The sequence below is a fragment of the Hibiscus syriacus genome, unplaced genomic scaffold (genome assembly GCF_006381635.1).
Source record: "Hibiscus syriacus cultivar Baekdansim isolate YM2019G1 unplaced genomic scaffold, ASM638163v2 tig00111084_pilon, whole genome shotgun sequence".
NCBI lineage: Eukaryota > Viridiplantae > Streptophyta > Magnoliopsida > Malvales > Malvaceae > Hibiscus > Hibiscus syriacus.
In genome coordinates, this window is record NW_024062975.1 from 84,304 (window position 1) to 105,557 (window position 21,254).

The following is a 21,254-nucleotide window of genomic DNA, read 5'->3' on the forward strand; positions in this document are numbered from 1 at the left end:
TATAGGCACAATTAGGAAGGATTAAATTTCGATTTTAAAAATAATTGTTTTTTAGAATTATTTGAATTAAATTATTAAACTTATCCGAGTAATTTAAATTTGTCTGAGATTTCGAATTGAGTTTTAAATTATTAAAAAAATTATTTTTCTTTAATTAAATCATTCGGTTTTTTTTATTTTCTTTATTATTTGTTTCTCTGATTTTTATATTTCTTTAATTACTTGTGGGTTTAGTTTTGAATAAATTTAAGGGTAAATTACACATTTATTACTTAAACTATTAATTTTGATCCGTTGTAGTATCTAGATTTTTATTTTTTTAAATCATACCTAAAGATTAGTATTTGTTTCATTTTAGTACCCTTGCTTAGTATTTAATGTTAAGTTTTGAAAAAAATTGAAAGTTTAGGTACTAAAACAGACAAAAAATGATAGTATAGTTACTAAATGCATTAAGTTTTTAATTGTGAGGTATTAAAATGAAACAAAAATTAAACGTCAAGTACGGTTTTGAAAAAATTAAAAGTTTAGATACTAAATTGACCAAAATTGATAGTTTATGTACTAAATACATAATTTGCCCTAAATTTGAATCACATATTATTTAGCCACTTGGATTATCTGTATAATCTTTGATAAAAGATTGATTATTTTTATTTGAATAATAGTGGCAAATATAAAATTTGAATAATAATGGCAAATTCAATTAGTTCAAATTTTTCTGATGCTTAGCAAAGTGACCGTTCATCCCAAAGATAACGGTAAGTTATTTTTTTTGTTCCTTCTCTAAAACCAAATTTGTCCATTCCACCCAAGGCCAACAAATTCAGCTGTTACCACACCAACGTTAAGTGGAGAGGAACAACAACAATTTCATTTTATTTTGTATCCAAAAAACCCCCAATTTTATTGACAAAGAGCTGAAACAAATGTCATCGCTATATACACAGAAGAAAAGCAGTAGGAAGTTCATTATATAAACGACACCTGAGATGCATAGATAGTTTGTAAGGTTAAGTCTCGATTTTGCTACAATGTTCTGATCCACAACCAGCTTTGCTTCTTGATAGAATGATCTATCCCACAAACAAAAATGCTTGCTACAATCCACATAGACTCTCCTACAAACACAAATAGGTTTATGGTACATAAATACATATACGGAAACAAAATAATAACGTTGGAAACAATGGTAGGCCAAAGCAAATATTAAGCAATCACAAACAAAAAGCATACCAACCTTTAAAGGGAAGAAAAGAAAGTAAAGAACTCCAGCAACCTTCTTTGGATCTCTAGCACCACCAATTTTTCCCCCCATATATTTTCTCCCAATCACAAGTATATACAATAACAGACACTGCAACAGCTGACTTGCACAAATACGAATAACGAAGGTGAGACTTAAACAGATAAATGGAAATGGGAAAGGACAAGGAAAAGGGAAATGAATCTAAGCGTAGCAAACCTGTGACTGCCAAGTACAATGCTCTGCTTCATAGTCTCTGAACTGAGAAAACAAGTGCTACTGCATATTCCAGTATTGTGCTAAATAGGTCTCTAACTATTATAGCATGGAAAAATTAATGTCAGGTGAACTAAAACAGCTGTTGGGGAACATTGAGCACAAAATTCTACCAATCCACCTCAATCTACAATTGTCATCTCTATATTTACACAAAATTATTCTTCAACCACACTTCTTTTTTAGTATAATTTATACAGCTTAGAGCAATCTTGCATATAAACCTTATTAATCCTGTATCCTAAATACCATCTCAGGAAGGAAATTAAAGCTTGTTCCATGTCAGAAAGCAGTTGAAGCTTGTGAAAAAATGTACCGAAAATCCCAGGTTTTTCTTGTATAGCACACATGTACAAAGTGTTAGAAAAGCACTTGTGAGCTTCGAAGAATTCAAGATCAAAGCAGGAAGAACTTGCCAACCCCTCTTCTTTGTCAGATCTAGATCTTCATAGCCATGGATAAACCATCAAAGCAAAATTTCCTCCCAGTACACAACCATCCTTACCAACAGATTTTTCCTTAGTGGCTAATAGCTTCCATTGCCACTCGTATCAAACGTAACACTCCCTCTACATCTTGGAAGCTAAAATCAAGAGCTTTCTTCACCGATGATATAGCCTCCCCACTTTTAGCCCCTTCCAAACTTGAACTGGCAGCCGCAAGAGTAGCTCGTGATTTCCTTGAAGCTTCCATTGCATAATTTACATCATGTGCCTGCAAATCATTACATTCGATTTTAGTTAAGTCTCTAAACCTAAGTACCACAACAAAGAGCACGAAATAACATGAAATATTACAGTAAGAAAGAGATGATGATGATAATAGTTTATCCAAAAAAGAAAGATTATATATACAATTGATTGAATAACCACATAAGTCTGTGTTTAAATGTATAAAGCTGTTAGGACACGTGCAATTTTGAACATACAGTAACCAGAAGCCTTTAAGTAAAGGTATAGGTAGATAAAATGCTGAGAGAATGCCAGAACAGCTTATAGGCATTAGGACAAAAAGAAAATTAGTTTTACTGATAAAGGTGTATATTAGCTATGTTGGTTTGGGGGGAGGGGGAGGATGTGTTGAAGAATGCTTTCCTTCCTATGCTATGTAAAAATACATGAATTAGACTTTCAAAATTGTGTACTAGGAAAGTTATACTTACAAAATTCAGCAACCGAACAAAGTTAGGACGGTTTCGAGCAGAAATAACATGACTTCCGGCAATCTGGGAAGAACTAACACCTTTTGGAAAAGCAGCCTTGTCTGCTGATGTTGGTTGGTAGTTATCAACATCAGAAGCAGGAGACTCACCTGATATGAAACAACCACCAATGTCAAGAAAAGAAGTTAAATTAAACTCAGATTTTTATTTAACATTAGTCATAAAGAATCTAATGTCTACAAAGAAAATAATAAATAAAGTTGGTGATTAAAAAGCTGTGGCCTGCAGGACACTGAGAGACTGATGAGCAGGCAAACTAGAAAACATCTATCTGAATGCATGCATACTAACAAGGCCAATCTCCATTTTGAAAATTCTAGTAAAAGTTGCACGTCAAATGCAAACTAGAACACTGATGATATACAGATTCGCATCCTCACCTAAAACAGAAGAATAAATATGGATGTTTGTGTGAATGAAATACAACCAAAAACAATATGAATAACAGATAGGCACTCCTTCTTAAGATTCTCAGATTTCAAGATGCCAAATAACAAGTACACAGTATCTAAAAGTAATCTAACCATCCATGCAGTACATTTAGTTTCAGCTATGCCTCTAACATGCAATCGTCTTATGTGCAAGGGGCTTTTCACAAACAAAACAACCAGAGATCATAGACTCTGTGCCCAATCACTGAGTGGTGGAAGGACCAGTAAAAATAATTTAATTTTATATGCTACACAGACCAACAGGAAGGGTTTCAGCCAGTATGATGATTGTTCTTTGAATTACCAGGAGGAACCATTTGTAAAGCTGCCTGCAACTCATGTTGATCTCTACTTGCATTGGCATTACACGAATTGATAACTCTCATATAAGCCACCTCCATACACTTGTAGGCCAAAGAAGCAGCAGCCATTTCCTTCAATCTCTCATATTCATGGGCACAAAACCTGAATATTGAATGGTAAACAAACAAAAATAAAATCAGGTATCAGAAAAAACAAAACCATCCCAAATAAAATGCAATAACAGAAGATTTCCATGTTACAGGAATTTTTTCAACCAATACAAGATCAAGCTCCAAGAAATGTATACCAACTTAGGATTACAAAAGCAAGATAATACCAACTAAAGCACCAAATAATATTTTACTTACTCGCAGAGTTTTGCAGTGCTACTATAAATTTCCACATGTTTGGTACTCTCATTGTTGTAAGATTCTAGTAGAGAAGCACTATGAAGAAACTTCAGTGCTGCTTGGAAGTAAAGTGCTGTGCTCTCCGCATCTGATCCAGAATTCTGAGGGAATGTTCAAAAGTTTTAAAAAAATGCTAGAGGATAGGGCAAAAACAAAATACAACAATAAGTTCAAGAAAACAAGGAAAAACCTTCATACGATCAGCCAGGTGCTTTAGATCTTTAGCCTCCTTCAAAGCATTGGTAGCTGCCTGACTTGAGGAATCCTTTCTCATTGAACTTGGGGCACCAACATCCCTGATAAGTCCACCTGCTGTAGTATGTCTTGAATTATTCTGCCGACTCCCACTTTGACGATCAGCCTTCTTTATTTGTCTCTGTACCTTGAGTGCATCATTAGCTTGAGATCCACCAGCTCCATTTCCCTTTTGGGACCCAGAAAGGGCATTGGGATGACGAGTAGGCATCTCATTTTGAGTTCCTCCAGAGGGTGGTAGTGATAGTGATTTCCCTCTCTCAGAAGCAATTTCTGCATGATCAGAGTTTTTAGAGTGAAACCTCATTGTATATTCTTCATCTTGACCTCCAGTGGCAAGCAGTTTAGCATCTGACCAACCATTTGATTGATTCTCTCTTTTATCAATCTCACCAGACAATTTTCCCAGAGGTTCTTTATTTTCGACAAATCTTTTCTCAATTTCATCATATTTCACTCCAGGGCTCTCCAGAAATTGATTTCTACTGTCCCTAGGTTTCATGTCATATGAAGACGCATGATATTTCTGTGCATCAACAAACCATATTTAAAATTACAACTCTTCTCCTTTGACCGTGAAGTCCCTTTGCCAGACTTTCTCGGATGAGTGACATTGGCAGTGCCATGGTTTTCCCCATCCTGGTGTTCATTTATTGCCGTTGATTTACCAGAAAATTGGGCCTCTTGGCCTAAATAATCATCAGCGCCATTCACAAACTGCCTTTTTCCAGTATCAGGGAAAGGTTTAATTGGTGCCTTAGCTTTACTACTACCTAATAGATCACCATCCTTATCCTGACTATCAAGTAGGGGATCAAGGAACCCATGTTGTGCTGCAGCTGAAGTATTTTCCTTCCTTACTGTCCTTGACTTGTCATTCCTACCATTATCTTCACCATCTGAACATCTTCTTGGACTATCTGAAGCAAAAAGGTCAGTATGACAGTACTCATCTTTCCCTGCAACATTATTTGTCAATGGAAGTTTATCAAGATTAGAAATTCTCATAGGAGATGAGGAAACTGATTCTACTGATGAGCCTTTTGTTTCATGGAAGCCAAGTTTTGATTTATGTGAACAAGAAACCTTAGATGAGCTAGAGGTAGCTGCTAAAGAAGGTTGGGCAGATCCAGAATCCCTTTTACCATCTAAGCTCCATTGAGACGGAGAACTACCTAGATCTTGCCCACTTAGGTGCTTCTGTTTATGTTTACTTTTTTTCTCTAGTTTCCCACTGCTTTTAGTAGCAGAAGAATCCTTCCCTCCAGATTTGGATACCCTGGCCTTCTTTTCCCTCCTGTTTTCTTTCTCACTGAACTCTTCCTTCACAAAAATGCTGTTATCCTGGAGGGGATTACTCGCACGTTCATCATATTTCCTCTTTCTTGAAACTTCCACACCATCACAATTCATTGGATCCAATGGACCATCAGCTAAGGAAACCTGAACTTTATCCGTTAGTCTTTTGCCAGGGACCTGTTGCCCGTCCTTATCAGACTTTGAATCCTTATAAGAAAAAAGTTGACTGTGTTTAGGCTGATCCTTTCCCTCCGATGTGCTAGGCCCACCTTTGCCAGCATGGTCAAACATCCAATCTTCGTCAGCAAGATGCAAAGTTTCACCCTTAATTTTCTTGGAGGCCCTTAAAGAATCTTGATCAGGGATCCTTTTCCCTTTAATCTTTGAAGTATTGGCATCACCTATTTGCATGTTTAAGTACAATAAATATCAGCTTAAAAAGAAGTTTAAGTACAATAAGTATCAGCTTAAAAAGAATACCTCCATCACAACTGTGTTCGGACAATTTATGCTTCTCTTTCTGATTATTTTTGTGTTTCTCAACAGGTAAATCACATTTAATTAGAGGCTTTAGAGCTGGCTCGCCAACAACAGGAGATCGAGTCACATCAGTCAGGCTTCCAGATTGGACTGATAATTGCATGTTCTTCATAGAAATTGGCCCATATTTATCTGTTGCATTTGATATTTCCTTTACATGTTTTTTCCATCCACCAGGGAGTGTGGAATGTGAACCAAAACTTAGTTGGTGTTGGTCAGTTTGCAGGGCATCTGATGAGGCTGATATAGACATGATATTGACAGGATTACTTTGCAGATTAGTTTGACTCTCTACAGCAGGAACATGATACAAAGCAAAAACAGCTTTTGAAGTTTCTTCCTCCTCAACACTGCAGCGATTCATTGCAGGCCTAAACATTTACAAGACAAACAGTTTTGAAGATTTTAGCAACGAAGAAGAGATATCTTGCCATAATTCATCACAAAGGTTAACTATCAACATATGTGGTCTCATGTTCAATCTAACAAAATTTTTACAACCATTAATAACATTAAAAAAATAGAAGGGGTGATGATAAAGAACTTACAGCCAGTTAAGCATGCTGCACAACCACTTCTCAGGTAAGTCAGACGGGTTTATGTGTATTGGGAGAAGGCGCCACTTTTGGCATTTATCACAACAAACCCAATTTTCTTTTATCAATACAGGAGGAGCAGTCGCAAGGGAAGTTCCAGAAACATTCACACTAGCAGAGTTAGAATGTGCACCCATAGTTGCTCTGGGCCACGATTCAGTTGCAAATACACCCTCAGTTTTCTTACCACTTAGTCTATCACCATGTCCATTGTTTATGGCTGATGTGCTTTTTTCAATCTTATCAGATATCTTCGCCCGATCTTTAGAAAGAATTTCCAAAGAATTTGTTTGGTTCTCTTCTCGTTCTGATTCCCCGATATCTCCATACTCATCTATATACATATCTTCATCCTTTTGAAATGACCTCTCAAGTTTTTTGCCCCCTGTTTCCTTTTTGTTCGTATAACTGTTCACATGAACAACCTGCTTATTATTCAGCAACAAAGACGAACTCACCCTCAAGCATTCGTTTGCTCCCTCTGCACGTAGACCACCATTACTGTGACTATCTCTTGATTTTCTTTTTCCACCAGATAATGCATGCTCCCTTGCAGAAGGCAACTTCATATTGTCTTGCTCATGCGATGTCACTCTCTGGATGACCTTCTGATTGGGAGGATCTACCACTTCACTATCTAGAGATTTGCTACCTTTGAGGGTATTAGCGTCAGCTTTGACAGAATAATAAGTTTTTTCTGCTTTATTATACCCACATTTTTTCACACAACCTGAAATATCACCCAAAGGACTTGTCTTTTGTTCCTCCAAAACCTTTTGAGCTGAACCAGCCCTTGGACTCTCCAGGCTAATCTCTTGGGCAAATCTTGACTCCACCAACTCCTCAGCTACATCATTGATATCTGTTTCCTTCTTTGACACAGCACCATTGTCATTCCTCATTTCCCTGTTATTGTTACTCTTCCTTTCTGCAGGAAAATCGTTTTTCTCCACCGACTTTGCTTTCCTGTTGCCTCCCAACAATATTCCATCACCCTTTCCAGAATCAGATCCATTCTCTTTTGGAACTTTTTCCTTTACAATCAAGTTAAGTAGATGATCCGGGAGAGGTGATAGTAGTGCCTCACCAGCTAGTGGGAAGGAAGTCATAAACTGCTCAAAAAATTCAGGAAAAAATATATATTCAGATCATTTTAGCTACATCAAATGCAAGAAGATACGAGAAAAGAAACATTATATTTATGAGACAAATAACAAAATAGTAGATAAAGGATTTACTCGAAGAATACTGGTTGGAGATTCAAACAATGGCCCTTGAGTCTCTTGATACATCCCTTGACTTCTTGAAGGGTTCTCGTCTAAGGAGGAAGATGGTGAGACATCAAGGCCAAGACCACTGTAGATTGCAGCATTCTTTTTTGTGGACAAGTTGTCTGACCCCACTTTGATTCGCACCTTCAATATTTTCTGGTCTGGCATACTGGCAGCTTTCTTGTTTGCAGGTTTGCACCTAGAGGCAAGCTCATCGGCACCACCAGGTGTTATGCTGACCTCTTGTTCAATTGAATCATTCGCAGACGATGCCTTCAAAGCAGGGAGGGTTCCAAAATTTATAGGTGGTGGTTCAGCCTTCCATGACTGTGAACCACTTGCCCAATACGTCGAGTTATGATGGACATCCTATATAATAAACCAAGATAGAAAGATTCCTCACTCACGTGAAGTAAACTATACTTCATGGGTAGGGGGGATGAGACAAATTGAGAAAAACTCTTACCTCCAATGCCATGCTTTTTGGAGATCTGGATGCATTGCGGCCCTGACTTGGTGGACTCTTTGGATGAGGCCAACTAGGTGAACGTGTATAAGTCGGTAAGAATGATCCATAACCACCAAACTTTGCCCCTGCGGAGATGTAAAAATCCCAAAACCATCAATTTAGATTTATAAACTCCAATTTATGGTGACTCTTGACCTCATAAGAACCATGGTTCTCTTATTGTTTCGACTTACCCAGATTCTCTGCAGAAACTCCACCTTCAAAATCTTTTTGAAGATGTCCCAAAACATGATGAATTTTCTCATCCTTCAAACACATTACATTAATCACATATCAGTATATGACTAAATGATAACAAAACAAATGGAAGGAACTAAGAACAAGCATCAGACAAGTGATAAAACATAAAGTACTACATTGTAGAGTTAGTGGCCAATCCTCTAGAAGCACTAGTAACGCACAGTAACTCCATATGCTAATGAATGTGCTTGATTCTTACTCTTCCTACTTCCAATTAGAAAATCCCCAGTATAACAGTCGCGTTCCAAATAATACTCCCAATATTAGAATAAAAAACTAAAATACCAGTATTCCAGTTCATATGTTATATTTCTAAAAGCAACACAATCAAGCAGTAAAGGCGTTTAAATTGAAGTTGCAATATCCAACATTGCAATTAATCAGCATAACAATCTTAAACTTCGAAACTACAACCCAACCAAAAGAAAAAAGTCAACACAATATAATTGAACAAGGAAAGCTAAGCTAATCTAATCAGTTAAGGGAAAAAAGAGCCAAATGTTCTTACTATGTAAGCGAGAGAAGATAAATCAGCTTCGGGGTCAGTGGACGCATCATAATCATCGTTAATGTTATTATAGGAGCAAGCCTCTCCTTCCTCAAGCTCAGCCTCTTCCATTTTTCTTCCATCAAACCCCAACCCTAGCCCCTTCCTCGCATCGTTACTCCCTAATGAAATCATTCAACGAGAAAAATTCAAATAGAAAAAGGTAAATCTCACCCCCCCCAAAAAAAATTACCAAGCTCTAAAACGTAATTTTCTTTTATTCCAAGCCCAAAGGTTTCTCCCAACCATTCTCCACGACACCTTAAAGCCCGAGCAAAGGGAAAGACGACTTTTTCCCTAATTTCGACCAAAACCCAAAACTCGATCACGAACCCGAACAGCTACCTGGAACTTCAAAAACCGTTTAATTTCCGAAAGGGGTACCGATTCGAACACAAGGATCTCTCGGGAATTTTATTGTTGTTTTAGGGTTTCCGCGTTGAGATTCTTCGATTTGTTGTATTTGGGTGCGATCTCATTAGCTGGAATTTGATAGCACAGAGAAAGAGAAAGAGAAAGAGGAACTCTCCCTGGTCTTTGGTGTAGGCAGCTGCCGCCTTTTTTATTTATTTATTTGTGATTTATTTTTTTCTTAAAATAAATTTGCATAAAATAAAAATAATAATGTAATATATAAAAATACATTTATTTACTATCATGTTAGCTTAAGTGATCAGCAGTTTGATATGACTTAAGTGATCAGCAGTTTGATATGACTTAAATAAGATTTGAGTTCGAGTGTGCGCATAAAGAATCTTCGTTGCGAAAGTCATCTATCAAATTAGATGTGCGATTCATGTTGGTTCGGATTAATTAAGACGGAACCTTAATAATCAGAGAAGACAACAAAAAATACATTTTGTTGAACTATGTTTTTATAATATTTTTGATATAACAAATTAAGACAAAATATTTTTGGACTTAATTGAATTTGTTCAAAGTTTAAACTAGAATTTGATCCCAAAACAGTTTTTTGGGTACGTAGTACTGATACTGTTCTTACAATATCTATACTATATGAATAGTACAGATATTGTTCATGTGGTACCGATACCAAAGGTAAGAGAAGTATCAATACTCTCTAGGTAGTATCGATACTACCTGTTGTTTTTTAAATTGTTCAAATCCCAAAATGCAAAATAGGTATTGATACTTAAAGGGTACCGATATTACTTTACACAGTAGTATCGATACCATGAAACATAGTATCAATATTGGTCAAGTCTAACGGTATTTAACAGCTAGTTTATTTAAATATTATAAATGTAGTATCGATACTCATGAAAAGAGTATCGATACTCCATGTTTTGGGCAATTTTATTTTGCAAAAAATTAATCCCAACGACTCCAAAACTGCAACAAACTCATTCTAACATATAAAAACAAGTTGAGGACACTTTAAGAAGGTTGGACATCAACTATTCAAGCAATAAAGATCGAGAAAAACATTTTCACTCTTTATCTTTCATTTTCTCTTGTACATAAGTATGTTTAAGCTCATTGCAAATCTTTTAATTATTTTCTTGTGAGCCTAATTTTTTTAAACACATTTTTTAAAGAGGTTTTTTTGTTTACATCTTTTATTCATTTTGTAAAGGGATTGGTTTTAGCTTAGCCTTTAAAAAGCTAGAGAGTTGTAAATTTTATATCTTTGTCAAAGAAAAAGAAAGAACAAATTAGTGAATTTGTTAGAAAATCATAAGTGAAGAGATTAGGTAGTGGATGTAGACTTGGTTAAGAATTCGAACCACTATAAATCCTTGTGCAAATTATTTCATATTTTTTATCCTTTCTCTCTATACTCAAAAAGCCAATTCACCCCTGTTGACAAATTATTCGGTTGATCAATTTGAGATTCATCGAATCCTAACGCATTTATTTAATTTTGTATAAAATATATATATTCTAAAATGTTACTATTACATATTTATTGTTATAATTTCATTTTGTTTAAAATATTTTTGTCCATTCTCATAAATTTAGGTGTGTTTTGATTTTACAAAATTAGAAGTTATTTTTATTTTTATTCTCCTATTTTTTTAAAAACGTGAATTAAAATTCATTTATTAAAACTTTAAAGTAAAAAATGTTTACAAACTAGTAATTAAAATATAAGTTACTTTAATTGTTTTTGTTAAGAAACATACCATAAAATATTCAAATTATAATTCATACTTTCATATTTATAAACCATTTAAAAAAAATCAAACTCTCGTTTAATTTTATACTATTTTTGCTTGTAAAATTAACTCATAAATTGATTTTGAAAACATTATTTTTCAATTTTTTAAGATATCAAATATTTAATTCTAGTTCAAGTTATAGAGAAAGTCGTACTTTTCTTGAGATAGAATTAAATTAGTAATTTTCAAAATATGAAAATAAAATCTTATTATTAATTTAACTTTTAATTATTATTTTTTTAAATTAAACTAAAATTCTATATTTGTCAGGTCAAAATATAAAAGTTGTCATTGTCTTATATTTTTAGTGTTAGATTCTTAAAGGGTTAAAGTGTAAATTTTGCCATTCAAGTGTTTAAGCTTAAGGACATGCAAATCCATACTCTCGCGAGTGCATGTAAATATCACATTTTTAATAGATTTTAAATATTTTTTGAATAGGTAAATAAATATCACATCTTTATTATTAAAAATAGATATTGTTGATATTTTTTTATTACCTTTTCAGTTTTTAAGGTTTCTTCTTATTAATTCTGACTGATTCGAGCAATATATCTAATTTCAATGAGCGAATCTTCTAACGATTTTTTTTTACATACACAATGATTCAAACTCGAAACATACTTAAACAATATTAAATTAATATCACTTGAACCAGCCCGTCAATATATTATTCAACTTCAGTATATTATTCATACTTTTAAAGATAAATTTTCATTCCCATAAGAGGCGGAAGGTAATTGAGGCTAGTGGGGCCATGGCCCCACAAAAATTTTTAAAAAAATTAAAGTTTAGGCTTTTAAATTTTTTAAAACATTTAATTTGGTCCCCTCAATTTGAGAAACCTATATTATTTTTATTTTTTTAATATTCTTAGTTAAATCTCTCCCATAATTTTTAAAAATTCTCAATAAGCTTCTCAAATTATCAAAAATTATAATTATACACCAATTTTTCTAGAAAAATGTAAAGTGAACCCTTCAAAAATTTTAATTTAAACTTCTAAATTTTTTAAAATTTAAATTTACCTCAAACGTTATCACCAAGTTCCGTCAATGATTTCCATTTCACAAACATGTTTTACCATTTTAAGAAATTAAAAGGAATTGAAATTATTTTCTATAAACAAAAGTAAATAAAAAGGTATGCCTTGTCTTATGGGGGGTTAAGTTTTGTTAACATATAATTTTTTTGGTAATCACAAGTCCTACTTTTGATGGGTATTCTTTGGATAAAAAGTGAAAAAGAGAATGTGAGGAATTTAAGTTGAAAATTTAAGTCCCTGTCATCCAAACACAGCACATCATGAAATTAGTGGAAGACATTAAGATAACGACTAGTTTGAATTGTCGTATCCCAACCGCTGATCAAATGCTTACACAAACACAACCATGTTTACAACTGTCTTCTTAAAATGTTCTAAATGAGAAGCATGGGAACCGAATGCGGTAATAACCAAGAACAAGGGGGCAACCGGGCAAGGGATATAAATTATAAAATATGATAAACTTGTCCTTTTTCGTTTTGAAAATGAGGGTATTCTTAGCTTAACGTTATCTTACTGATTGTGATTTGATAAAATATGATCCTGAAATCTAAAACGACTATCATATCTTAATCATCATGCTAACGTCCAGATTAGACACCACCAATTTTTAACGAAAAAAGACGATTTTAGAACACAATGAATAGTTGTGTGATCATATAGGTTTTGATAGTTAAGGGGCTCAATAAAATAACACTCTTTAGTCGAAGAATCATTTTATAATTTTTAATAGTCGATATATCTAATAAAATAATACCCTATATAGCTTGAAAATATCAATTCCTCTGCCAAAGGTTAACGACTTGTTGGTTTGATTGACACACTTAAGTAATTAAGTGGTCTAATTGATAATTTTTCAAGTTGATAATCAAAATGAAAAATATATAACAATTAAGTAGTTATACTAATAGTTTACCCTTTATATCATTGGCAGAAATTTTTTTTTACAAATGGTCTTAAGGTTATAAGAATTATGTTTAAATATGTTTAAAACAATTAAAGTAAATAAATATTTAACATATAACATATCTTAATATTTTATAAAAAATAATTAATAATACGAAAAATAACTCATTAAGTGGTCTCAATGAAAAATAAATAAATGTTGTTATCTTTAAAATTTATGAGTTCGAATAATTACGTTTGTAAGGTGTATAAGTGTTGTTAATAAATTAAAAAATTATAAACAAACAATATATTGTAGTTACCCCCAATTATTGAAAGAGTAAACTACACCAATGACCACTATTGTTTGAGTAAGTTTTTGTATTTTTCACTAAAATTTCAAAAGTAACAAATTGATCACTAATATTATCGATTTGTAACAAAATGATCACTCCACCATTATCTTCGTTAATTTGATGATGTGACAAATTTAATAAAAATGTTAATATTAAATTTTACCCTTAAACTACCTTTGAAACATCAATTATGTTCTTAAACAATAATTTTATATCAAATTTACCACCAAATTTTTTAATTTTAAAAAAATAAAAGGTTCAAACGATTGTTGGTTGGGGATTAACCAATTTGTAAACTTCGAGAAAAGATACAAAACTGATGATGTTACTTTGAATGTTAACATTATTGGTGAATGACCAAAAAATGGTGGGTTAGTTTTTACTTAAATCTTTGAATGATCAGGGGAGGTATTTATAATTTTCCTAATATTTGTATAGCAATAGTTTTGTTTGCTCCATGCATGAGTTATGCTTCAATAAGCGGTAATGAACCAAAAAGTAATAGAAAACATACAAATGTTATCTTTATGTATTCTGAAAGTTATTGCGATCAAGAAAAATAGAGGTGTCAACATCCAAAGAAGATAAAGGATAACGTGAATTTTATGTTGAAGTTGATATATTAAGCAAACTAGGTCATCCGAACCAGGGAGCAAGTGACGAAAACCTTGTAGCAAAAGCTTTAACTGATACTGAAATAACACATTTATCCATGGTTTCCATCGTTGTAATAATTTTGTGTTACCTAACTTCATTTTTTTCTCAGATCTATTCCTCAAAAGCTCTAGTTGACACAAAAACAAACTCTTTATCCTTTCACCATTTCTCTACTCAAAAAAAATAATACAACTACTACTGTAATGTAGAAAAGTATTTTTTGAATCTGACTAACTCCCGAATCTCTAGTTTACATATGCTTATACCCATATTTAAAACATACACATTTTATTTATAATTGATAACTTTTTCTTTCTTTAGTTCTTGGGACTACAATTGTACCATGCTTAAATATCACAATAGATTCTAATAAGTTAATTTGTAGTGGATTTACTTTATGAATTTCTTTAATTTCAGCAAAACTAAAAGATTTTGTTGTAGATAGTTAAATATAAGGAAACCAAATACTTTTGACATTGCTTTGATCATTCTTTATTTTTGTATTATTATTTGTGCGCAGCCGCATTTGGAGTAGTTTTGTATGTAATATCCACTTCGATTCTAGGTATAACAGTCATAACTATGGCGAACTCAATTGCTGGTGAACAAATAATCATAAATTTGCTTCACTTTTGTTCATAATTATTGGTGTTAGCTATATGTCGTTATTTTTGCCCGATAAGGGTCGATATAGTCTCTTATATTTTCAAATTAAAAAGTTTCAGGGTAAATTTGATATTATTATTTGATATTTTAATAGTAATATAAGGGTAAAACTGAATATTAACCTTTATATTAATGTTACTACGTCATCAATTTGACGGAGATAACGGTGGAGTAATCATTTTGTTATAAATCGATAATGTTAGTGATCAATTTGCCACTTTTAAAACTTCAGTAAGAAAATAAAGAATTACTCAAACATTAGTGATCATTGATGTAATTTACCCATATTAAAAACAATATGTCAAATATTAATTTTGAATTAAAATTTGGTTGTTTCGCTTGAACGAAGTACAAGGTTATACGAGTCATTTCCGTTTCAAACAAGTGTCGGTTGCATGTTTTACGCCTGGTTATGCCTAAACCCTGGTTTCGACACAACAAAAATTTTGGTCCCTCTACCATAAGTATAATAAATTTAAATTTTGAGTTTATATTTTAATTCGACGTTATTCATTTCTTTACTCTTAGGGGGCGTTTGGATGGGAGAATGTGGGATTCCCCCGGGAATGGAATCCACATTCCCCCGTTTGGTTTGGCCGGGAATGTCATTCCCGGTAATGTTTTATTACCAATAGTGGATTTTTTGGGGTATATTACCGGGAATGTCATTACCCCCATTCTCTTAGGTATTGTAACATTACCGGTGTTTTAGACTAAAATGCCCTTAAATTTTTATTTTTTTTCAAAAATATCCTTCTTCTGTCATGGAATAATAAAAATTATACGAATGTTAAATTACAAATTTATCCTTAAATTATTTTAGATTTACAAAAAAATCTATAATTAAAATTTTATATGAAGTTCAGGGGTTAAAATAAAATTTTACCCTTTCATTAAACCTTTTTTATATTTTTAATTTTGTAAAAAAATTATATAAATATTATGAATTTAATTTTTTAAAGAAAATATATAAATATTTTACAACTTGTAATATTATACAAATATATAATAAGGACAATTTGGTCAAATATACATTTTAATAATCTTTTATTCCTTTAACCAAACACGGTAATCTTACATTCCTGCCAAACACAAAATACAACATTCCCAGTAATCCTATTCCCTGGTTATCTTTTATTCCCACTGGTAATCTTACATTCCGTGAACCAAACGCACCCTTATAATTCCACGTATTTAATCCAAAATATAATCCAGTTAACTATTTTTGCTAAAATACTAATATGATTTTAAAAAATAATTTTCTCACAACCTAAAAAAACTCTATGTGAGCTTGGATAGTTTATTATTAAAAGTTATAAAATGATCATCCGATTATAGAGTGTTGCTTTGTTGAGTCTCTCCATTATTTAAAATTACAAAACAATCACTCGACTATTTATTACGTACAAAACTCGTCCCTTTTCGTTAAGAAATAGATGATATTCTAAGCTGAACGTTAACATATTGACACTAATATGATAAAATCTAATAACAAAATCTCAATCATCATGTTAACGTTCAACTTAAACAACTGAAATGAAAAAGGATGAGTTTAAAACATAATGAATAATCGAGTGATCATTTTGTAACTTTTAATAGTAAAAAACTTAACAAAGCAACATTGTATAATCGAATGATCATTTTATAAATTTTAATAGTTAAAGGACTTAATAAACATGATCCTATATAGTCGGGACCATTTTCATACTTTATCCTTATTAATATCACTAGACATTAAAACATGAATAAATAAACGAAGCTGTAAAATGGGCCCCGAACCCAGACGTACGGTATTGGAGAGCAAGGGAGAGAGAGAATGTAGAGAGAAGAAAAAACAAAAGCTCAAATACAGGGAAAACAAATAATCTCTACCTCTCTTCTTCCTCCTCATTGTTTCTCAGCTTATTTCCACCGTCGATCGACCTCTTTCCGGTCATTCTATAACCTTCCATTGTTCTCTGTAGAGTGTAGAGCCTCCATTTTTTCTCTCTCTGTAGTTGGTAAGCTAGTCAGAAGTAACAGAACCCGCCCCGCCCTCCGTTTCCGATGGAGTTGTACGGTCGAAACCCGACACGGAGCGTGTCGCAATCGGTTCACCAGCCCGAATGGAGCCCCGCCGGTCCCGGAACTGGCTTGGAAGGTATTTTCCGTTATTTTCCCGGTTTTCTACCCGCATTATAACGGTATCACCTCGGTAGAACTTAATTTTATCCGGGGATTTAGGGTTTTTGCCATACGGAGAGTGAATTAGGTGTTTTAGTAGTATTTCTTTGGTTTAATGCAGAATCGATGTGGCAGTTGTCGTTGAGAGGTACTGAATCGTACCCGGAACGGCCTGGGGTACCTGACTGTGTTTACTACATGCGAACCGGTCTATGCGGGTACGGTACTAGGTGCCGGTACAATCACCCTCGCAACCGTGCTGCGGTGAGTAAAATCCTTTTATCGTTTGCTTCAATAAATGTGGTTTTCCTTCTTTTTTCTTTATTGATTTCAGTTGTACTGTCTGGTTCTTTACATTCAACTGATATTGGTTAGTGGAAATAGAATGAAGAGTATTTATTGATGTTGCATTTGACTGCTAACAGCGACAGATGAGGTGTAACTAAGTGAATTTAATTTTAATAGTTTCATATCGATATACAAGGAGCCCTTCTCTTATATTCTTAATGATCTGTCAGATGTCTGGAATGATTTTTTCCCCATGTATTTCGATTTAAGCCTATTGTCAGAGTTTAGTTGCTCATATTTATTTGGTTGTGATGCCATTTAGGTTGAGGCTGCTGTAAGAGCTACAGGGGAGTACCCTGAACGACCTGGGGAACCAGCATGCCAGGTAAAAGAAAAAATATTTGTTAATGAATCAGCCCCTTTTCTAATTAATGTTGCAAAGACCTTTTCTTTATTTCCCCCCTAACTTGTGCTTTTGTGGTTATTGCAGTTTTATTTAAAAACCGGGACTTGTAAATTTGGTGCATCCTGTAAGTTTCACCATCCAAAACACGGAGGTGGATCCTTTAGCCGTGTTCCACTTAATATATATGGATATCCATTACGACCGGTTTGGATGATCTCTTCTCTTCTCATCTTTTCTTTCTCAATTTGTATATATCTATTTGAGTATTCTTAAAAACTTCCAGAACTGGTTTGATGTGCATGCATTAACAGGACGAGGAAGAATGCTCCTACTATTTGAAAATGGGGCAGTGCAAATTTGGTGTTACTTGTAAATTCCATCATCCTCAGCCAGCTGGCACATCAATGCCAGCATCTGCACCTCAATTTTATCAGTCGGTGCAGTCTCCTTCGGGTACTATGCCTGAACAATATGGGGGAGCATCCACCAGTGTGAGAGTGACAAGGCCTCCACTAATGCCTGGTTCATATGTTCAAGGGGCTTATGTTCCTGTGCTCTTTTCCCCTGGAGTAGTTCCTATTCCGGGTTGGAGTCATTATTCGGTAGGATAATCAGCATTGTTGCATTACAATAATGCCAAAGTTAATGGGATTCCTGAAGCTGTTTTTAACTTGCTTTGTGCAGGCGCCCATAAGCCCAGCACTCTCTCCTGGTGCGCAACCGGCTGTTGAAGCAACTTCACTCTATGGACTAACGCAGCTATCTTCTTCAACACCCTCATTTGTGAGACCCTATTCTTCCTTGTCCTCTTCTACTGATCCTTCAAGCAGTTACCAGAAGGAACAAACATTCCCAGAGAGACCCGGTGAACCTGAATGCCAATACTATTTGAGAACTGGTGATTGTAAATTTGGATCATCTTGTAGGTATCATCATCCCAAAGACAGGGTTCTGCCACGAACAAATTGTGCCCTCAATCCAATGGGACTTCCTTTACATCCGGTATGTGAACACTCTTAATCTCTTTATCTTGTGTTTTATGCTCAAGATGACATTTTGTTAGAATGCTGTCACTTAGACTTTGCTTTTATAGGGATATTGGCTTCAAAATCTTGCTTTCTTAAAGCAAGTTTGGTTAGATTAATATATTGTAAATACCTCTGGAATTGACTTTGAGCGACTGCCCTAGAAGTCTGAGATTCTGTTTTTTAATTTATCTACTATGGAGTTCAAAGTTTTGTTCTTTAGATAGGAAAGAAAGGAAGCGACAGCCTTTTTACCTTTGATTTCACTTTTAATCAATGCTCAAGTGTAGTGATAGCCTTTTTACCTTTGATTTCACTTTTAATCAATGCTCAAGTGTAAGATTGAGAATGTTTCAATAATGGTCATCGTTAATAGATTTGAGATTTCTTCATACACTTTTAACACTTTTATTATTGTTTACACCTGCAAATAGTATACTGTTGAAGGGTTTTTTCTGGCCTTTAGAACTCAGGAATCTAGTTATTGCTTACTAGATGACTTAGATTCATCAAAGTTGTCATTGGATATTAGAATTAGTTACTTTCACAGTTCTGTGATGTTGAGATGCAGTGTCTATCCTAATTACTCGAGTTTTTAAAACTTGGTGTGATTTGATTCTTTCTTGTAAACAGGGTATGCAGCCTTGTTCATTCTACTTGCAGAATGGACACTGCAAGTTTGGGTCCACATGCAAATTCGATCACCCTGTGGGAACAATAAGATTTAGTCCATCAGCATCATCTCTAATTGATATGCCGGTTGCTCCTTATCAAATTGGGTCTTTACTGGCTACATTGGCACCTGCTTCATCTTCTTCTGATTTACATCTGGAGCTTATTCCCGGTCCTAAGAAGGATTCTTATTTGAGCAGAATTCCTTCTTCTGCTGGCACATCTAGTAGTTCGGTTGGTTTGATTTTTTCGCAGTCAGGTTCCGTTCCCCTTTCCGATTTGCAGCTTTCAAATCAGAGTTCTGTTCCTCTAAGCAGTAGCAGAAGCACAAGACAGGGTGGCGAGGTTTGTGGCACAAATTGATGTAAAATGCAAGAGCCATTCTTCATTACCTGGCAGATATGGGAGGTTTTTCTTCTTCTATTAATAGATATGAGTACATTATAGTCAACTGTGCAAAGTTACATTTACCAGGTGCAAGGCCTATCAACCAATCTGCATTACCTCAGAGTAGAACTGAATTGTATTTATGCCTAGCTTTGTATTTTTTATTACCGTCAAAATTATCTGCAATAAGCTGTTGTAGCAGAGTATGTAGTATACCTTCCAAATAATCACAACATAAAGCCACCATATCAGGTTAGCCTGTGACTATCCTTTGAGCTTGATGTGTTATGTACATCATTTTGCAATGAACACATGACCTGGATTGTTCTCAATGCCCCTTCCCCATGTTTGTATTTTTTCTATATTGAAAGGGCTAAAAGGTGTCGGTATTGCTCTGCTTTTGTCGAGGGTGTAGGTGGGAAAAGCTTTGATGGAGACAATTTATGTTTGCCTCAAGGATAGTTCTGTTCATGAGGGGTCAACTTATTTACAAAAATGATTTAAGGGGGTAATTTTGCCCTTTTAGTTTTCTTAAATTAGTAAAATGTTGTATCTCGCTTTTTTTTTCTCCTTCCTAATTCGAATCGGTCCTGGTTACATACTTGATTTTGGTGGGTGAATTTTCCATCAGAGATTTTTTGTATTCACAAGAACTCAAACTCGAGATTTACGTAAGTGGAATCAAGTTGCTTACCACTTGAATTAACTTTGTTGGTTGTATCCCATTTTTTTAGTTGTATTAGTTTGGTCTTAAACTCTTTATTAATATTATCATTTGATTGATGAAATCATTAAGATACTAATGTAACAATTGACGGGGTTAACATAATCCATGATATTAATGATATTAATGTAATAGAGGAATTTATTTATTTTTTTAGTTGAATTTGAGTGTTTAATTGATTTTTTTTATAAAGAGTTAATTGCATAATATGTCCTTAAAGTATTGCCCTTATTTTAAATTGGTTCATAAAATTTTCAATGTTCCATTTTCATTCCTACACTATAACTATCGTTTTAAATTAATCTTCAAACTTTTGAACATTTTAATTTTATACCCAAACTATGACCTTCATTCTAAATTGGTCATTGAACTTTTTGAACATTCCAATTTCATCTCAAACTATACGTAGATACTAATCACATCTCTTGTTAATAAAATCATTACGCCAAGTTATATTATTATATGTAAAAAAAATTTAGGTTAAATTATGATTGAAACTAATTATAAATTTGGATGAGTTTAGGGATAAAATTGTAATATTCAAAAGTTTGAGGACAAATTCAAGAAGAGGGTCATAGTTTAAGGATGAAATTAGAATGCACAAAAGTTTAAGAACTAGTTTGGAATGAGGG

At 33.8% G+C, this 21,254-nt stretch overlaps 2 protein-coding genes across 2 annotated transcripts; one reads left to right on the forward strand and one right to left on the reverse strand.

The window, feature by feature from the left end:
• Positions 1-921: 921 nt before the first annotated feature.
• Positions 922-9,723, reverse strand: LOC120152023 (cysteine-tryptophan domain-containing zinc finger protein 7-like). Its single transcript, XM_039164325.1, has 14 exons — positions 9,127-9,723; positions 8,552-8,624; positions 8,316-8,443; positions 7,817-8,218; positions 6,531-7,690; positions 5,923-6,353; positions 4,651-5,843; positions 4,079-4,618; positions 3,847-3,989; positions 3,480-3,640; positions 2,685-2,833; positions 1,466-2,236; positions 1,241-1,366; positions 922-1,121 (listed from the first exon to the last, which is right to left on the reverse strand). Exons 1-12 carry the CDS (start codon positions 9,298-9,300, stop codon positions 2,042-2,044), a joined length of 4,749 nt encoding a protein of 1,582 aa, XP_039020256.1. The 5' UTR covers positions 9,301-9,723; the 3' UTR covers positions 922-1,121; positions 1,241-1,366; positions 1,466-2,041.
• Positions 9,724-16,715: 6,992 nt separating this feature from the next.
• LOC120152017 (zinc finger CCCH domain-containing protein 32-like) lies at positions 16,716-20,227 on the forward strand. Its single transcript, XM_039164319.1, has 7 exons — positions 16,716-17,097; positions 17,242-17,384; positions 17,731-17,793; positions 17,899-18,018; positions 18,126-18,416; positions 18,499-18,816; positions 19,473-20,227. Exons 1-7 carry the CDS (start codon positions 17,004-17,006, stop codon positions 19,872-19,874), a joined length of 1,431 nt encoding a protein of 476 aa, XP_039020250.1. The 5' UTR covers positions 16,716-17,003; the 3' UTR covers positions 19,875-20,227.
• The last annotated feature ends 1,027 nt before the right edge of the window (positions 20,228-21,254 follow it).

What these genes read in the sequence shown, in the direction of transcription:
- LOC120152017 (XM_039164319.1), top strand. Translation starts at nt 17,004, where the DNA reads ATGGAGTTGTACGGTCGAAACCCGACACGGAGCGTGTCGCAATCGGTT. An exon ending in TCCCGGAACTGGCTTGGAAG is followed by an intron (nt 17,098 to 17,241) that starts GTATTTTCCGTT and finishes GGTTTAATGCAG; the next exon opens with AATCGATGTGGCAGTTGTCG. An exon ending in CGGGTTGGAGTCATTATTCG is followed by an intron (nt 18,417 to 18,498) that starts GTAGGATAATCA and finishes TGCTTTGTGCAG; the next exon opens with GCGCCCATAAGCCCAGCACT.
- LOC120152023 (XM_039164325.1), bottom strand. Translation starts at nt 9,300, where the DNA reads ATGATTTCATTAGGGAGTAACGATGCGAGGAAGGGGCTAGGGTTGGGG. An exon ending in TGCAGCATGCTTAACTGGCT is followed by an intron (nt 6,354 to 6,530) that starts GTAAGTTCTTTA and finishes GTAAATGTTTAG; the next exon opens with GCCTGCAATGAATCGCTGCA. An exon ending in GAAATATCATGCGTCTTCAT is followed by an intron (nt 4,619 to 4,650) that starts ATGACATGAAAC and finishes AGTAGAAATCAA; the next exon opens with TTTCTGGAGAGCCCTGGAGT.